The 14,151-nt window shown below is 44.9% G+C and overlaps 1 protein-coding gene and 1 long non-coding RNA gene across 6 annotated transcripts in view; one reads left to right on the top strand and one right to left on the bottom strand.

Annotated features, from left to right (window-relative positions):
* grip1 (glutamate receptor interacting protein 1) overlaps positions 1-14,151 on the bottom strand; it is a 41,171-nt gene that overhangs the window by 8,243 nt on the left and 18,777 nt on the right. For 3 of the 5 annotated variants that reach the window (XM_061959747.1, XM_061959745.1, XM_061959748.1), the window contains exons 2-17: positions 12,540-12,620; positions 12,325-12,460; positions 9,829-9,974; positions 9,661-9,744; positions 9,523-9,598; positions 9,308-9,453; positions 9,090-9,237; positions 8,827-8,996; positions 5,701-5,838; positions 5,455-5,604; positions 5,196-5,382; positions 4,992-5,137; positions 4,833-4,913; positions 4,693-4,762; positions 4,486-4,631; positions 4,271-4,415 (exon numbers count right to left, since the gene is read on the bottom strand). In XM_061959747.1, coding sequence (XP_061815731.1) covers positions 4,271-4,415; positions 4,486-4,631; positions 4,693-4,762; positions 4,833-4,913; positions 4,992-5,137; positions 5,196-5,382; positions 5,455-5,604; positions 5,701-5,838; positions 8,827-8,996; positions 9,090-9,237; positions 9,308-9,453; positions 9,523-9,598; positions 9,661-9,744; positions 9,829-9,974; positions 12,325-12,428 — 1,937 coding nt within the window. In that variant the 5' untranslated portion in view covers positions 12,429-12,460; positions 12,540-12,620. Of the gene's footprint in view, positions 1-4,270; positions 4,416-4,485; positions 4,632-4,692; positions 4,763-4,832; positions 4,914-4,991; positions 5,138-5,195; positions 5,383-5,454; positions 5,605-5,700; positions 5,839-8,826; positions 8,997-9,089; positions 9,238-9,307; positions 9,454-9,522; positions 9,599-9,660; positions 9,745-9,828; positions 9,975-12,324; positions 12,461-12,539; positions 12,621-13,283; positions 13,371-14,151 lie in introns of those variants that run through there. The other 2 variants (XM_061959749.1, XM_061959746.1) reach the window with 2 other exon arrangements.
* Positions 4,834-9,966, top strand: LOC133606142 (uncharacterized). Its single transcript, XR_009815215.1, has 3 exons — positions 4,834-5,017; positions 5,128-5,627; positions 9,147-9,966. It is a non-coding gene; the product is annotated as an uncharacterized lncRNA (long non-coding RNA).

The raw sequence follows: 14,151 nt of genomic DNA, 5'->3' as shown, positions 1-14,151 counted from the left end.
GTTTGTGACAGAGTCGCTGAGATACGGGGTCAGAGTGCCGAGGTCAACGTTGGGGGAGGGAGAGCGACTTGGACCGAACAACATAACTTCTGTTTTATCTTCATTTAGGCTCAGGAAGTTAGCTGAAAGCCAGACTTTGATGTCGTGCAGGCAGTCAATAAGACGTTGAACCGTGTTATTTTGTGCCATGGGAAAATAAATCTGGCAATCATCGGCATAAAAATGAAATGCAATACTGTACTTCCTAAAAATAGAACCAAGGGGGAGAAGGTAAAGCGCAAATAAAATTGGGGCAAGGATTGAGCCCTGGGGGACCCCATGTGGTAAAGGAGCTGTGGACGACATAAAACTGTCTACTTTTACACAAAAACTCCTGTCGGTTAGGTACGACCGGAACCAGTTGAGGGCGACGCCCTTAATGCCCACACAGTTCTCAAGACGAGTGATTAAGGTGGCGTGGTCGACGGTGTCGAACGCAGCAGACAGATCTAAAAGCACCAGGACAACATATTTACCAGAATCAGTGGACAGGAGGATATCGTTAAAAACTTTTATGATGATGATTCACAACCAGCCCCCCGCCCCTCCACACACACACCCTCTCAAAATCCTCCCAAACTAGTCTAAATCGTTTGTGCTGCAGACATTTTGTGTTTGTACAATTACAGTTTTTAAGTTATTGATGTTTTATGTTTTTTATGGTATTCGCGTGTTATTATTCCTAACCAGCTCTTCAACAATGTCAAAATCTCCCTAAAGATGTCCCATTCGTTTGTGCTTAAACTAGCATAGTTTAAGTTATTAACGCTTTATGTATTTTTTTGTTACTAACATGTAATTAACGTGTTATGTATAAACAGTCCTCAACTCTGTCAAAATCTCCTCAAACTTGTCTCATTTGTTTGTACTGCAGAAACCTTTGATCTAACTCAGGGGTCGGGAAACTTTTTGGCTGAGAGAGCCATGATGTCATGTCTGTGTGATCATGTTTTTGTTTTGGTCATGTTCGGTTTTGTTTTTGGACTTTTTGTGCACTTTTGTTTTGTCACCATAGCAACCATTAGTTTTCTCCTGTCACGACTGGGACCATGGCTTGGTTTGTTCTCCCGAGGTGCGAGTGAATTGGACCAGATGTGGCGTGAAGGTGAATACATTATTTATTTAAACACTATAACTACAAAAAAGTACAAACGAAAAGTGCGCACAGTGGCGGAGAAACGACTTGGCTATGAAAACAAATACTTGCACAAAGGCAGAAACTATGAACAACAAAAAACACTAACTGTGGCTTAATAAACAAAAACTTACTTGGCATGGAACCGGCATGAAAAAAGAGCAGCAAGGGTCATAAGGGTGTGGAGAGTGTGCAGAAGCATAAATGCGGGTACTGGAGCCTGCCGTGGAACTTGGCGTGGCGGGTCTTGGCGTGGTGCCAAAACAAAAGTGCACAAAAAGTCCAAAAACAAAACCGAACATGACCAAAACAAAAACATGATCACACAGACATGACACATGAAAGCCAAATATTTTAAAATGTATTTCCGTGAGAGCCGTATAATATTTTTTAACACTGAATACAACTAAATGCGTGCATTTTTAAGAAAGACCAATATGTTTAGAGTATGATAAGTCTCGTATTCTTTTTAATAACATTGTTATTCTGAAAATAACTAATAATAAATAAAATACTTCTTACCATTAATGCGACTTCTGGTGCTGCATGGTTTTGCTGATGGCTTTGTCGTCTGGTTGATACGTGGTTATTTTTAACACAGAGTAATTATTCATTACTTATCATGTTACGCAAATTTCAGCTAAGATTTATCTGAGAGCCAGATGCAGTCATCAAAAGAGCCACATCTGGCTCTAGAGCTATTGGTTCCCTACCCCTGGTCTAACTAATATAGTTCTTAAGTTATTAACAAATTATGGTTCATAACCACCCCCCCACCTTCTCAAAATCTCCCAAAACCAGTATGAATTGTTTGTGCTGCAGAAATTTTTGTTTGTGCTGTTAGGGTTTTTAGTTTTTTATGGTATTAACGTGTTATTATTCATAACTAGCTCTCCAACAATGTCAAAATCTCCCTAAACGTGTCCCGTTCGTTTGCGCTGGTTTGTGTCGCAAAACGTTTTAGTGTAATTCTGGGTTGTCCAAACTTTTTGACTTGGGGGCCATATTGGGCTAACAAAGTATGGTCGAGGGCCGAAAGCCGACTTGCATGTAACGTATATAGCCTGTGCATGTATATGTGTACATATGATATTAATCATTCATTTATCCATGAATGTTCTCATTCATCCAGGTCATTGTTCATCTCAGGGCATTCAATCAATCGCAATTGGACTGTTTGGTTTGTCTTAGAAGACGTTTCGCCGCTCATCCGAGTAGGCTTCAACAGTTTGTGCTCATAGACTGACAGATTGGTCAGATTTAGTCCAGTGGCTGGTTCCAAAACCCCAAATATTTATAATATAGAGTAGAGTATGTGAAAGTTTGACTTGTTTACTTTCCTGACAACCTACTTAAAGTTTTGTAATCAACCAGAAATATCAGGCAGCTAAAATGCGCCAAACATTGATAAGTGTGGAGAGTGTTTTGCATTTTCCTATCATGCTTTGTAATGGACTTAAAATTGGTGTAATTTTGATTCCTTTTTTAATGGTGCATGGACATTTTATATAATGTCCACAAAGTTTAGTGAGTAGATTGTGTTATGTGTGACCATGTCTGTTTACATTTTCTGTTGGTTGAATTTGTCTTTTTTTGCACCATTACTAGGGAAGGTTGTTTGTATTGGGTCAGATAATTTCTCCCCATGTCATCTAGATGGTGACACAATCGCAGCTTCACATTTGTCAGATTGTTAAAGTGAATGCAATCTACCCAAGTGTAAAATTCTTTATTAAACTCATGACGTCTCACGGGCCAAATTGATTACGTCGACGGGCCGTAATTTTCCACACCCTTGGTCTAACTATTATAGTTCATAAGTTATTAACGAATTATGATTCATAACCAGCACCTCCACCTTCTCAAAAGCTCTGCAAACCCATCTCAATCCTTTAAGCAGCAGAAATTTTCATTTGTATCGTTACGGTTTAATTGTAATAATTTGAGATGATAAATGCGTTAAAATGTAATATCGGAAATTATCGGTATCGTTTTTTTTATTATTCGGTATCGTTTTTTTTGTGTTTTTTTTTTTTAATTAAATCAACATAAAAAACACAAGATACATTTACAATTAGTGCACCAACCCAAAAAACCTCCCTCCCCCATTTACACTCTTTCACACAAAAGGGTTGTTTCTTTCTGTTATTAATATTCTGGTTCCTACATTATATATCAATATATATCAATACAGTCTGCAAGGGATACAGTCCGTAAGCACACATGATTGTGCGTGCTGCTGGTCCACTTATAGTACTAACCTTTAACAGTTAATTTTACTAATTTTCATTAATTACTAGTTTCTATGTAACTGTTTTTATATTGTTTTACTTTCTTTTTTATTCAAGAAAATGTTTTTAATTTATTTATCTTATTTAATTTTATAAACATTTTTTAAAAGTACCTAATCTTCACCCTACCTGGTTGTCCAAATTAGGCATAATAATGTGTTAATTCCACGACTGTATATATCGGTATCGGTTGATATCGGTATCGGTAATTAAAGAGTTGGACAATATCGGAATATCGGCAAAAAGCCATTATCGGACATCCCTAGTAATAATGTATTATTATTCATAACCAGCCCTCCAATCATGTCAGAATCTCCCTTATGTCCTGTTGTCTTATTTGTTTGTGTTGCAAAATGTTTTGGTCTAACAATATAGTTTCCAAGTTATTAACTTTTATAATTTTTATGTTATTAATATTTTATTATTCATAACCACCCTGCACCTCACTTTGTCAAAATCTCCTCAAACTTGTCCGAATAGTTTGTGCTACATTTGTGCTGCAAAAATCTTCCCTCTAAATATTAGTTTTTAAGTCATTCTTGTCTAATGGTATTGTTTTTATGTTATTAACATATTATTATATTATATAGTAAAGAGAACAAATATGGCTTACCTTGTATTGACCTATAAAATAATATTTAATAACTCTTAATAACTCAAACGAAAACAGCACAATCAACCACTTCAACAGCGCAAACCACTGAGACTATTTCAACATAGTTTGGCGAGGAGTGGGTGGGCCAACTTCACGCAGGTGCCATTATGGACTATTTACACATAGTTATCAAGTTATGTGAATGTCAACCTCTCTGCCAGCCCCCCCTTGCTGAGTGAGGAGATGATGATGGGGTCAAAAGGCTCCTCGGTGCCTGAGATGGTGATTCCTAGCGGACCGCCGTAGCGTTGCAGCTCCACCGTGTAGATGATGCTGCCTGACACTTCTTGCTCGTCTGAAACGTGCGCACCACTCGTGGTCATTCATGTGTGCGCGCTAAAGAGGGACGCTGCCGTCAGCGCTACCTGAGTTGTCTTCATCTTTACGGATCTTCAGCTTCACCAGCTCCTCACACTGCTGCAAGATGTGGACGGCCTCCTCCATGGAGCAGTTCTCTACGCGGATGTTATCGATGGCCAGCAGCTTGTCTCCCAACTCCAGCGTCCCCGTCCTGGACCAGAGCAGCCAAAGATTAGGTTGAGCTTCTCATTGTCAGCGTGTGGTCTCCTCACCTGTGAGCCACGCTGCCCTTTTTGATGTCCGAAATGATCAGAGGGTCACCCGATTTCCTGTTGGACGGCGCTGCAGCGACACAACAACACAAACAGGATGTCATGTTCACGTCATTCTTCTATTCACAGTGTGGACTCACAGCTGATGGTGATTCCCAACTCCACTCCTGGTTTCTTTGGAAGCTTCACGTGAAATGTTCCCGAGGACGGAATGACCGACTCTGAAATAAACAAAGCCGGACACCTCAAAACGCACGTAAACCCCAGCCTGTGTACTGTATGTGTGCGTGCGTGCTTACCAGCCACATCAAACTCGATCTCCAGGGTGAGTTGTGCTGTGATGGAGGAGTCTCTGAGCAGCTGATTGGTTTCTTCCAAAGTGGAGTCTTCAGTTGGAACCCCATTTATGGACAAGATCCTGTCTCCAATCTGCAGGATGCCACACCTCCACACAAATACAACATTAGCTGTTAGTAAACCTGGTGTATGTGCCGAGTGGTTACCTCTCAGCGGGACTGTCGGGGTCGATGTAGGCGATGAGTGGCGGCGAAGACAGCGTCTCGGTGGCGAAGACTCCGCCTTGCAGCTGAAGGCCAAAGCCCATGATGCCGTCGCCTAGCAACGCCACCTCCGTGGTTTCCGTGTGCACCACCTGACCGGCAAGACCCACAGTGCTGGACGCCAAAGACACTGAGAGAGCACGCATGAGTATCATCTCGCCATAGTGGCCATGTCATCATCTCATCATGGTATGAGACTCACAGGAACTCTTAAAGTCCTTCTTCTTCTGCTTCTTCCTCATCAGCGTGCCCCGTGGACTTGTGGGATACGCGCTCCTGGGCAGGGTGCTCATGTTGAGGGACGAGAGACTGTAGGCCGACATGGAACCCGGCGAGAACGAGTGGCTGAGCGCTGCATTGTGGAAAGACGGGAAGGTCAGCATCTTTCTCGCACACACAGGCACGCACACACACACACACTCCTGTAAAGAGAAAGAGGCACACGTACAGGAGTTGTTTGCGTGCCGGTTCTGGGATCTGGCACCTGACTGGTCAGGGTGGTATGTGTTGTAGTGGTAAGGTGGGAGGACGGGGGCGGAGCCACCGGTCTCCCAGGGGAGGGGGCGGGGAGAACGCTGCACCTTTACTGAACACACATGCAGGAGGGTGTTTAAGGTCAAGACAGCAGGAAAGGTCAGAGGTTGGTTGTTGATGGCGTTGCTGCAGTGCATTCAGGGCCAGTTAGACTCTGTGTTTGTACCTTACTGCGGTGCATTCAGGGCCAGTTAGACTCTGTGTTTGTACCTTACTGCGGTGCATTCATGGCCAGTTAGACTCTGTGTTTGTACCTTAGTGCGGTGCATTCAAGTCCAGTTAGCCCGGTTTTCCACTGGGTGCGTAGCAGCAGTGAAATAAGACTCTGTGTTTGTACCTTACTGCGGTGCATTCATGGCCAGTTAGACTCTGTGTTTGTACCTTACTGCGGTGCATTCAAGTCCAGTTACCCCGGCTTTCCACTGGATGCGTAGCAGCAGTGAAATAAGACTCTGTGTTTGTACCTTACTGCGGTGCATTCAGGGCCAGTTAGACTCTGTGTTTGTACCTTACTGCGGTGCATTCAGGGCCAGTTAGACTCTGTGTTTGTACCTTAGTGCGGTGCATTCAAGTCCAGTTAGCCCGGTTTTCCACTGGATGCGTAGCAGCAGTGAAATAAGACTCTGTGTTTGTACCTTACTGCGGTGCATTCATGGCCAGTTAGACTCTGTGTTTGTACCTTACTGCGGTGCATTCAAGTCCAGTTACCCCGGCTTTCCACTGGATGCGTAGCAGCAGTGAAATAATTTTTATTCAAGTCAATTTGTCCGTTTCCGCCGTTTAGCATCCCTGCGCTAAACATACACAGAGCTTCTATATCAGTCGGTCGCCACGACACGGCGGTTCAATTTTGCCAACATCTGCTTGTGTTGGACAGGAAGTCATGCACAAACACACATAAATTATCCAGTTTAATTTCAAAATAAAACTTTGTACCTTGCTGCGGTGCCTTCAGGGCCAGTTAGGCCCAATGTTTGTACAAACCCCGTTTCCATATGAGTTGGGAAATTGTGTTAGATGTAAATATAAACGGAATACAATGATTTGCAAATAATTTTCAACCCATATTCAGTTGAATATGCTACAAAGACAACATATTTGATGTTCAAACTGATAAACATTTTTTTTTTGCAAATAATCATTAACTTTAGAATTTGATGCCAGCAACACATGACAAAGAAGTTGGGAAAGGTGGCAATAAATACTGATAAAGTTAAGGAATGCTCATCAAACATTTATTTGGAACATCCCACAGGTGTGCAGGCAAATTGGGAACAGGTGGGTGCCATGATTGGGTATAAAAGTAGATTCCATGAAATGCACAGTCATTCACAAACAAGGATGGGGCGAGGGTCACCACTTTGTCAACAAATGCGTGAGCAAGTTGTTGAACAGTTTAAGAAAAACCTTTCTCAACCAGCTATTGCAAGGAATTTAGGGATTTCACCATCTACGGTCCGTAATATCATCAAAGGGTTCAAAGAATCTGGAGAAATCACTGCACGTAAGCAGCTAAGCCCGTGACCTTCGATCCCTCAGGCTGTACGCATCAACCAGCGACATCAGTTTGTAAAGGATATCACCACATGGGCTCAGGAACACTTCAGAAATCCACTGTCAGTAACTACAGTTGGTCGCTACATCTGTAAGTGCAAGTTAAAACTCTCCTATGAAAGGCGAAAACCGTTTATCAACAACACCCAGAAACACCGTCGGCTTCGCTGGGCCTGAGCTCATCGAAGATGGACTGATACAAAGTGGAAAAGTGTTCTGTGGTCTGACGAGTCCACATTTCAAATTGTTTTTGGAAACTGTGGACGTCGTGTTCTCCGGACCAAAGAGGAAAAGAACCATCCGGATTGTTATAGGCGCAAAGTTGAAAAGCCAGCATCTGTGATGGTATGGGGGTGTATTAGTGCCCAAGACATGGGTAACTTACACATCTGTGAAGGCGCCATTAATGCTGAAAGGTACATACAGGTTTTGGAGCAACATATGTTGCCATCCAAGCAACGTTATCATGGACGCCGCTGCTTATTTCAGCAAGACAATGCCAAGCCACGTGTTACATCAACGTGGCTTCATAGTAAAAGAGTGCGGGTACTAGACTGGCCTGCCTGTAGTCCAGACCTGTCTCCCATTGAAAATGTGTGGCGCATTATGAAGCCTAAAATACCACAACTGAGACCCCCGGACTGTTGAACAACTTAAGCTGTACATCAAGCAAGAATGGGAAAGAATTCCACCTGAGAAGCTTAAAAAATGTGTCTCCTCAGTTCCCAAACGTTTACTGAGTGTTGTTAAAAGGAAAGGCCATGTAACACAGTGGTGAACATGCCCTTTCCCAACTACTTTGGCACGTGTTGCAGCCATGAAATTCTAAGTTAATTATTATTTGCAAAAAAAAAATTTAGTTTATGAGTTTGTACATCAAATATCTTGTCTTTGTAGTGCATTCAATTGAATATGGGTTGAAAAGGATTCGCAAATCATTGTATTCCGTTTATATTTACATCTAACACAATTTCCCAACTCATATGGAAACGGGGTTTGTACTTTGTTCCGGTGCCTTCAGGGCCAGTTAGACTCAGTGTTTGTACCTTGCTGCGGTGCATTGAAGGCCAGTTAGACTTTGTGTTTGTGCCTTGATGCGCTGCGTTCAGAGCCAGTTAGGCTTCATGTTTGCACCTTGCTGCGGTGCGTTCAGGGCCAGTTAGACTTCGTATTTGTACCTAATTGTGATGTGTTCAGGGCCAGTTAGACTCTGTGTTTGTACCTTGCTGCAGTGCGTTCAGGACCAGTTAGACTTCGTATTTGTACCTAATTGTGGTGTGTTCGGGGCCAGTTAGACTCTGTGTTTGTACCTTGCTGCAGTGCGTTCAGGACCAGTTAGACTCCGTGTTTATACCTTGCTGCGGTGCATTCAATGCCAGTTAGACTCTGTTTTTGTATCTTGCTGCGGTACTTTTAGGGTTAGTTAGACTCTGTGTTTACACCTTGCTGCTGTGCGTTCAGGGCCTGTTAGACTTTGTGTTTGTACCTTGCTGTGGTGCGCTGAGGGCAGGCCGGGCCTGGTGCTGAGGCAGGATCTCCATGCGCACGGTCTGACAGGAAGCGGAGAGCAGCTGAGTCGCTTCAGCCAAAGAACAGAACTCCATTGACTTTCCATCCACGGACAAAATGTGATCTCCTGCATGGAGAGCGCCGCACCTGCCCACACACACACACGCACGCACACACACACACCAGGACATATAAGCGCCAGTGTGATATGTGGTAGGTGAGAGGTCAGAGGTCAGGCACCTGTCAGCTATGCTGGCCGGTTTGACTTTGTCAATAACGATGACCTGCTTGCTGCAGAACATGGAGGTGGACAGAGCCACGCCCAGACTGGAGCCCGTCGCCTTGGCAACCTCCACCAGCAGTGGGCCGGACGCCGTGGCGACCGAGTCTTGACAGAAGGTTAAAGGTCAGGCGATAGCTCCCATGTGGATGTCACAGGTGATGCGTCATCTTCTCACCCATGACGGACACGTCGTACTCTAAGAGCAGCGTGGCTTCCTGACCGCACTGCTTAAGGATATTCATGGCCTCTGACAGCGTGTTGCCATGGAGACGGATCCCATCGATGCTCAGCAAGCGATCGCCCGGCTTGATGGTTCCCTCCCTGCGGAGGGAGAAAGAGGGCCGAGTGAGAGGGTCCACGGTACGTGAACACACGATCAAGGTGGCTCACCTGTCTGCGGACCCGCCTGGGCGAATGGTTGTTATGACGATGGGCCGGGACTTGTTCCTGTCTTCAGTGGCTCCGCCTACATGACAGGAAGTCATACCATGTCATGTCGTTTTGCCACGCACGCACGCACGCACACACCTCTGATGATGAAGCCGAAGCTGTTTCCATCTTTGTGCAGCGTCACCTCCACGGTCTTGAACATGACCCCTGACCCCTGCACGCCTGCAAGTGCACACACGAACAACACGTCACTCTCACGCCAACGCCACGTGTCCTGCGCGTGCTAGGATGGGCGGCGTCACGCACAGACGGGCGGCAGCTCGTACTCCACCTCCAGCACCACGCGCTCGCCCACGTTCTTTAGCAAACTGATGATCTCGTCATGACGGAACTTGGCCAAGTTGATGCCGTTCACTGCGCGGATGTAGTCACCAACGTTGAGCTGGTCGCTCCTAAAAAAATAAAAATATGTTTGTCAAAAGGTCATACTTGCCAACCTTGAGACCTCCGATTTCGGGAGGTGGGGGTTGGGGGGCGTGGTCGGGGTGGGGCGGGGGCGTGTGTATATATATATATATATACTGTGTATATATATATATATATATATAGCTAGAATTCACTGAAAGTGAAGTATTTTCTTATATATATATATATATATATATATATATATATAAGAAATACTTAGATTGATATATATATATATATATATGTCTTAATAAGGTTATCCAAAAAATAGTGCTCGATACCGTAGTAGAGCGCAATATATGTATGTGTGGGGAAAAAAAAATCACAAGACTATTTCATCTCTACAGGCCTGTTTCATGAGGGGGGGTACCCTCAATCGTCAGGAGATTTTAATGGGAGCATTCGCATACCATGGTTTATATAGGGCACAGAGTGGGTGGGTACAGGCTGGCTTAGGGGCGTGGTGATTGGTTCATGTGTTACCTAGGAGGTGTTTCCGTCTATGAACCCACGCCAGGAAACCAGCCAAAAAAGAACAGAAAACGAAACGGCATCATCTGGTACAACCCCCCATACAGCAAAAACGTCTCAACGAACATTGGACACAAATTCCTCAACCTGATTGACAAACACTTTCCCAAAGACAACAACCTAAGAAAAGTATTCAACAAGAACAACATCAAATTGAGCTACAGCTGCATGAACAATATATGACAAATCATCTCAAACCACAACAAAACAATTGCAAATGAGCCATCGACCCCCAGTCAGAACGACTCCAAAACCAACAAAGCATGTAACTGTCGAAAGAAACCTGATTGCCCCCTCAACGGGGGATGCTTACAAACATCAGTTGTCTACCAATCTAAGGTAATACGCAAGGACATTAACACATCCGACACATATGTAGGATTAACCGAGGGTGAATTCAAAACCAGATGGAACAACCACAAGGCTTCTTTCAGGAACAAAAACCTGCGAAATACCACAGAACTCAGCAAACACATTTGGGACCTCAAAGACAATAATGTTGAATATTCAATAACATGGCAAATTCTTGCATCCAGCACACCTTACAATAGTGGTAATAAAAGATGCAACCTATGCTTGAAAGAGAAACTGTTTATTATCTACCGTCCAGACCTGTCATCCCTCAACAAGCGCAGCGAAATTGTAACAACATGCCGCCATAGACGGAAACACCTCCTAGGTAACACATGAACCAATCACCACGCCCCTAGGCCAGCCTGTACCCACTCTGTGCCCTATATAAACCATGGTATGCGAATGCTCCCATTAAAATCTCCTGACGATTGAGGGTACCCCCCTCATGAAACAGGCCTGTAGAGATGAAATAGTCTTGTGATTTTTTTTCCCCACACATACATATATATATATATATATATATATATATATATCAAGAGGGACAGAGACAGCGCACAGTGCATGTGGATCACATGTTACCATGGCGAGAAAACATGGAGAGACTGCCAGTTATCTAGTCTCCACCAGTTGCAGAAAATGTGCCATCAGTACAACTGGACAGTGGTGTTTCAGTTCCATCACCAGGACCATCAGTGAGTCAGACACAAACTAGTCTAAACATTGAACCAGATTCAAGGGCTGCTGAGTTGCCATCATCAGAACCCAGATCACCCACAACAAAAACCCCACCAGTGATCCGCAGGTACCCAGAAAGGTTTCGAGTACCACCAAAAAAACGGAATCTCTGAAGACAGTATAAAAATCTGTGTTAAAGATGTACAAATACTGTTTGTATAATAAGCATGTTATTGTTTACAAATGAGGGTTAAGAGTTCAGTCCAAAAAAAAAAGAAGAATGTGGCTTAAGTACAGTTTTTTAATTGAGCTGCTGCATTTTTTGGTTGGGTTGTTTATTTCTTTTGAGTAACTTTCTACAATTCTAAAAGGGGAGGAATGTAATAGAGTGATCTATGTTTGTCTGTTGCCATCTCCTGGTGAATGTTGGCTATAGCGTACTGGGGTTACTTTTTGGTTGGCCAACGATTTACGTGGTGTTGCGCACCTGACGTCAAGTGTGTGAGTCAGTTCTGAAGTCTACAGTAAAGAGACGTACTTCATCCCCTCGCCTGTTTATTGCCTCCAACTCAATATATTACAACAACATTGTAAGGTCCGCATGGAGCTGGAGGGGGCGTGGCCTCCAGGTCCGCCTGAATTTCAGGAGATTTTCGGGAGAAAATTTGTCCCGGGAGGTTCTCGGGAGAGGCGCTGAATTTCGGGAGTCTCCCGAAAAATCCGGGAAGGTTGGCAAGCATGCAAAAGGTGGACATGAGGACAGCAGCAGCTGCATACCTGGAGGCGATTCCTCCCTGCCGTAGGTTCGATACCCGTGGCTTGCCATCTTTGTCGATGCCGCCAGAGACGGTCAGTCCGAGCGTGGTGCCCTCCTTCTTCATCAGCTCCACCACCGTGCACCCCCTGAACTCGTCTAAAAGTCATGCGATCAAAGCAAGACAGTTGGCTCCTCCCAATTGTGCGCTTTCACCGCTGCATCACGTTAGTGTTACCCGGTATACTCTGCCTCCTGATGGCCAGCGCTCCATCCGAAGGTCTCGAGCCCGCCGAGTGTTTGGTGTACGGACCGTCATCTGCAACACACAAGCACGCGGTTTAAGCATTCTGCTCGCCACATTGATCGTGACCCGCTTCCTGTGGCGCCGCTCAGAGGGAGGGGAAAAAAAATAAGATACACAGCAGCGCCTGAAGGAGATCAAAGCTTGTCTTCTTCCTCCTCCAGATGTAGGACAGCATCCAATGGCTGAGGTTTGTGTTGAAAAAACAAACATTGATGAGTCTTATGTTAAAAAAACACAAACACGGATTGAGTTTGTTGGTAATACGTGACTGAGGAAGCTTCATCCCGCTCACAAACTATGACGACAGATGGCCAGAACCACTGAGTGAAGAAAAGATCACGCAAGTACTAACTGAAGACGACTATAAGAGTAGAACCTGACACTGTGTACATTCAGTACATGGACTGTGTACATACAGTACATGAAGTATGCAGTGTGGCTGTTCACATGAAGCTAGCAGTCGTTAGCTCACAACATGAATATTGCATTCAGACGCTGTCTCTCTCCCACTCGGAAGCTCTCTCGTCCCGCCGCCGTGCACTCCATTGATCCATTCGCACACACACACACACACACACACACACACACACACAGAGTGATGCTGTCAATCAGTTTACAGTCAATGATGTTGGACCAAGCAGCCATTCCTCTCTATCTCCATCTGTGTCACTCTACCTTTATTCACCCTGCGCAGGATCTGACAGCGGCATTTGAACGACACGGCGATCATGATGAAGCCCAAGCTCGGCGTCGCCCCCCAGCCCCCCGCCCGCCCCAGCTGCGTCCAAAAAAACGACGAGGTCCTCCCGCTCCCTTGTTGTGCTGTGAGCTGAGCGCCTCCTCACACAGGAGCCATCATGCAGACGCTCGCTGGCGGTGGGGGGCGGGTAGGAGAAGAGTAGGAGGGGGGGGGAGAAAAGGAGGAGCGCTGCAGATGTGAAGCGCAGCCATGAAATGAGGCAGCAGAGCAGGAGGGGGAGGGGCAGTGTGTGGGATGACGAGGAAGAGGAGGGCTTGTTTATGTGATGGAGGATGGATGAGTAAAATAAAATAATCATCAGGGGGGCTTGAACCTGAACCTGCACAAGAGCGCCCTCAATGGATAAAGTTAATTATTTCCAAGACATATTCATTGGCCCCTTTAAATCTGTCCCAGAACGCTCATTAGCGTTGACCACATAGAGTGATGTTGTCATTATACACAAAGCTGTGTTGTGATTGGCTGATGCTGCAAAAAGGGGGTGTGGTCTAGCCCAACATGTAGGTCAGTGTTCCAGCTGCAGATTGAACAGGATTAATTTCACTCTCACTCTCCCATAAACACCAATTGTTCCTATCATATTGTAATCTGAGCGTGCTTTTGCTGCCTCCTGCTGGTGACACATGTACCCACGCCCCCTGCCGGAGACCCTGCCTCACAAGGTGACACTAATTGTATAATTTAACGCTGACTGGTTTTACAGGGAAGGAACCGTTGAAGAGGAAAATGACAGGAAAGTTTCTGGAAGTGTCCAAAACTACAGCAACGTAGGCGAGTGTGACG

Source organism: Nerophis lumbriciformis, linkage group LG05, assembly GCF_033978685.3.
Source record: "Nerophis lumbriciformis linkage group LG05, RoL_Nlum_v2.1, whole genome shotgun sequence".
In the NCBI taxonomy this organism is placed as follows: Eukaryota; Metazoa; Chordata; class Actinopteri; order Syngnathiformes; family Syngnathidae; genus Nerophis; species Nerophis lumbriciformis.
This window is presented reverse-complemented; position numbering and strand designations above follow the sequence as displayed.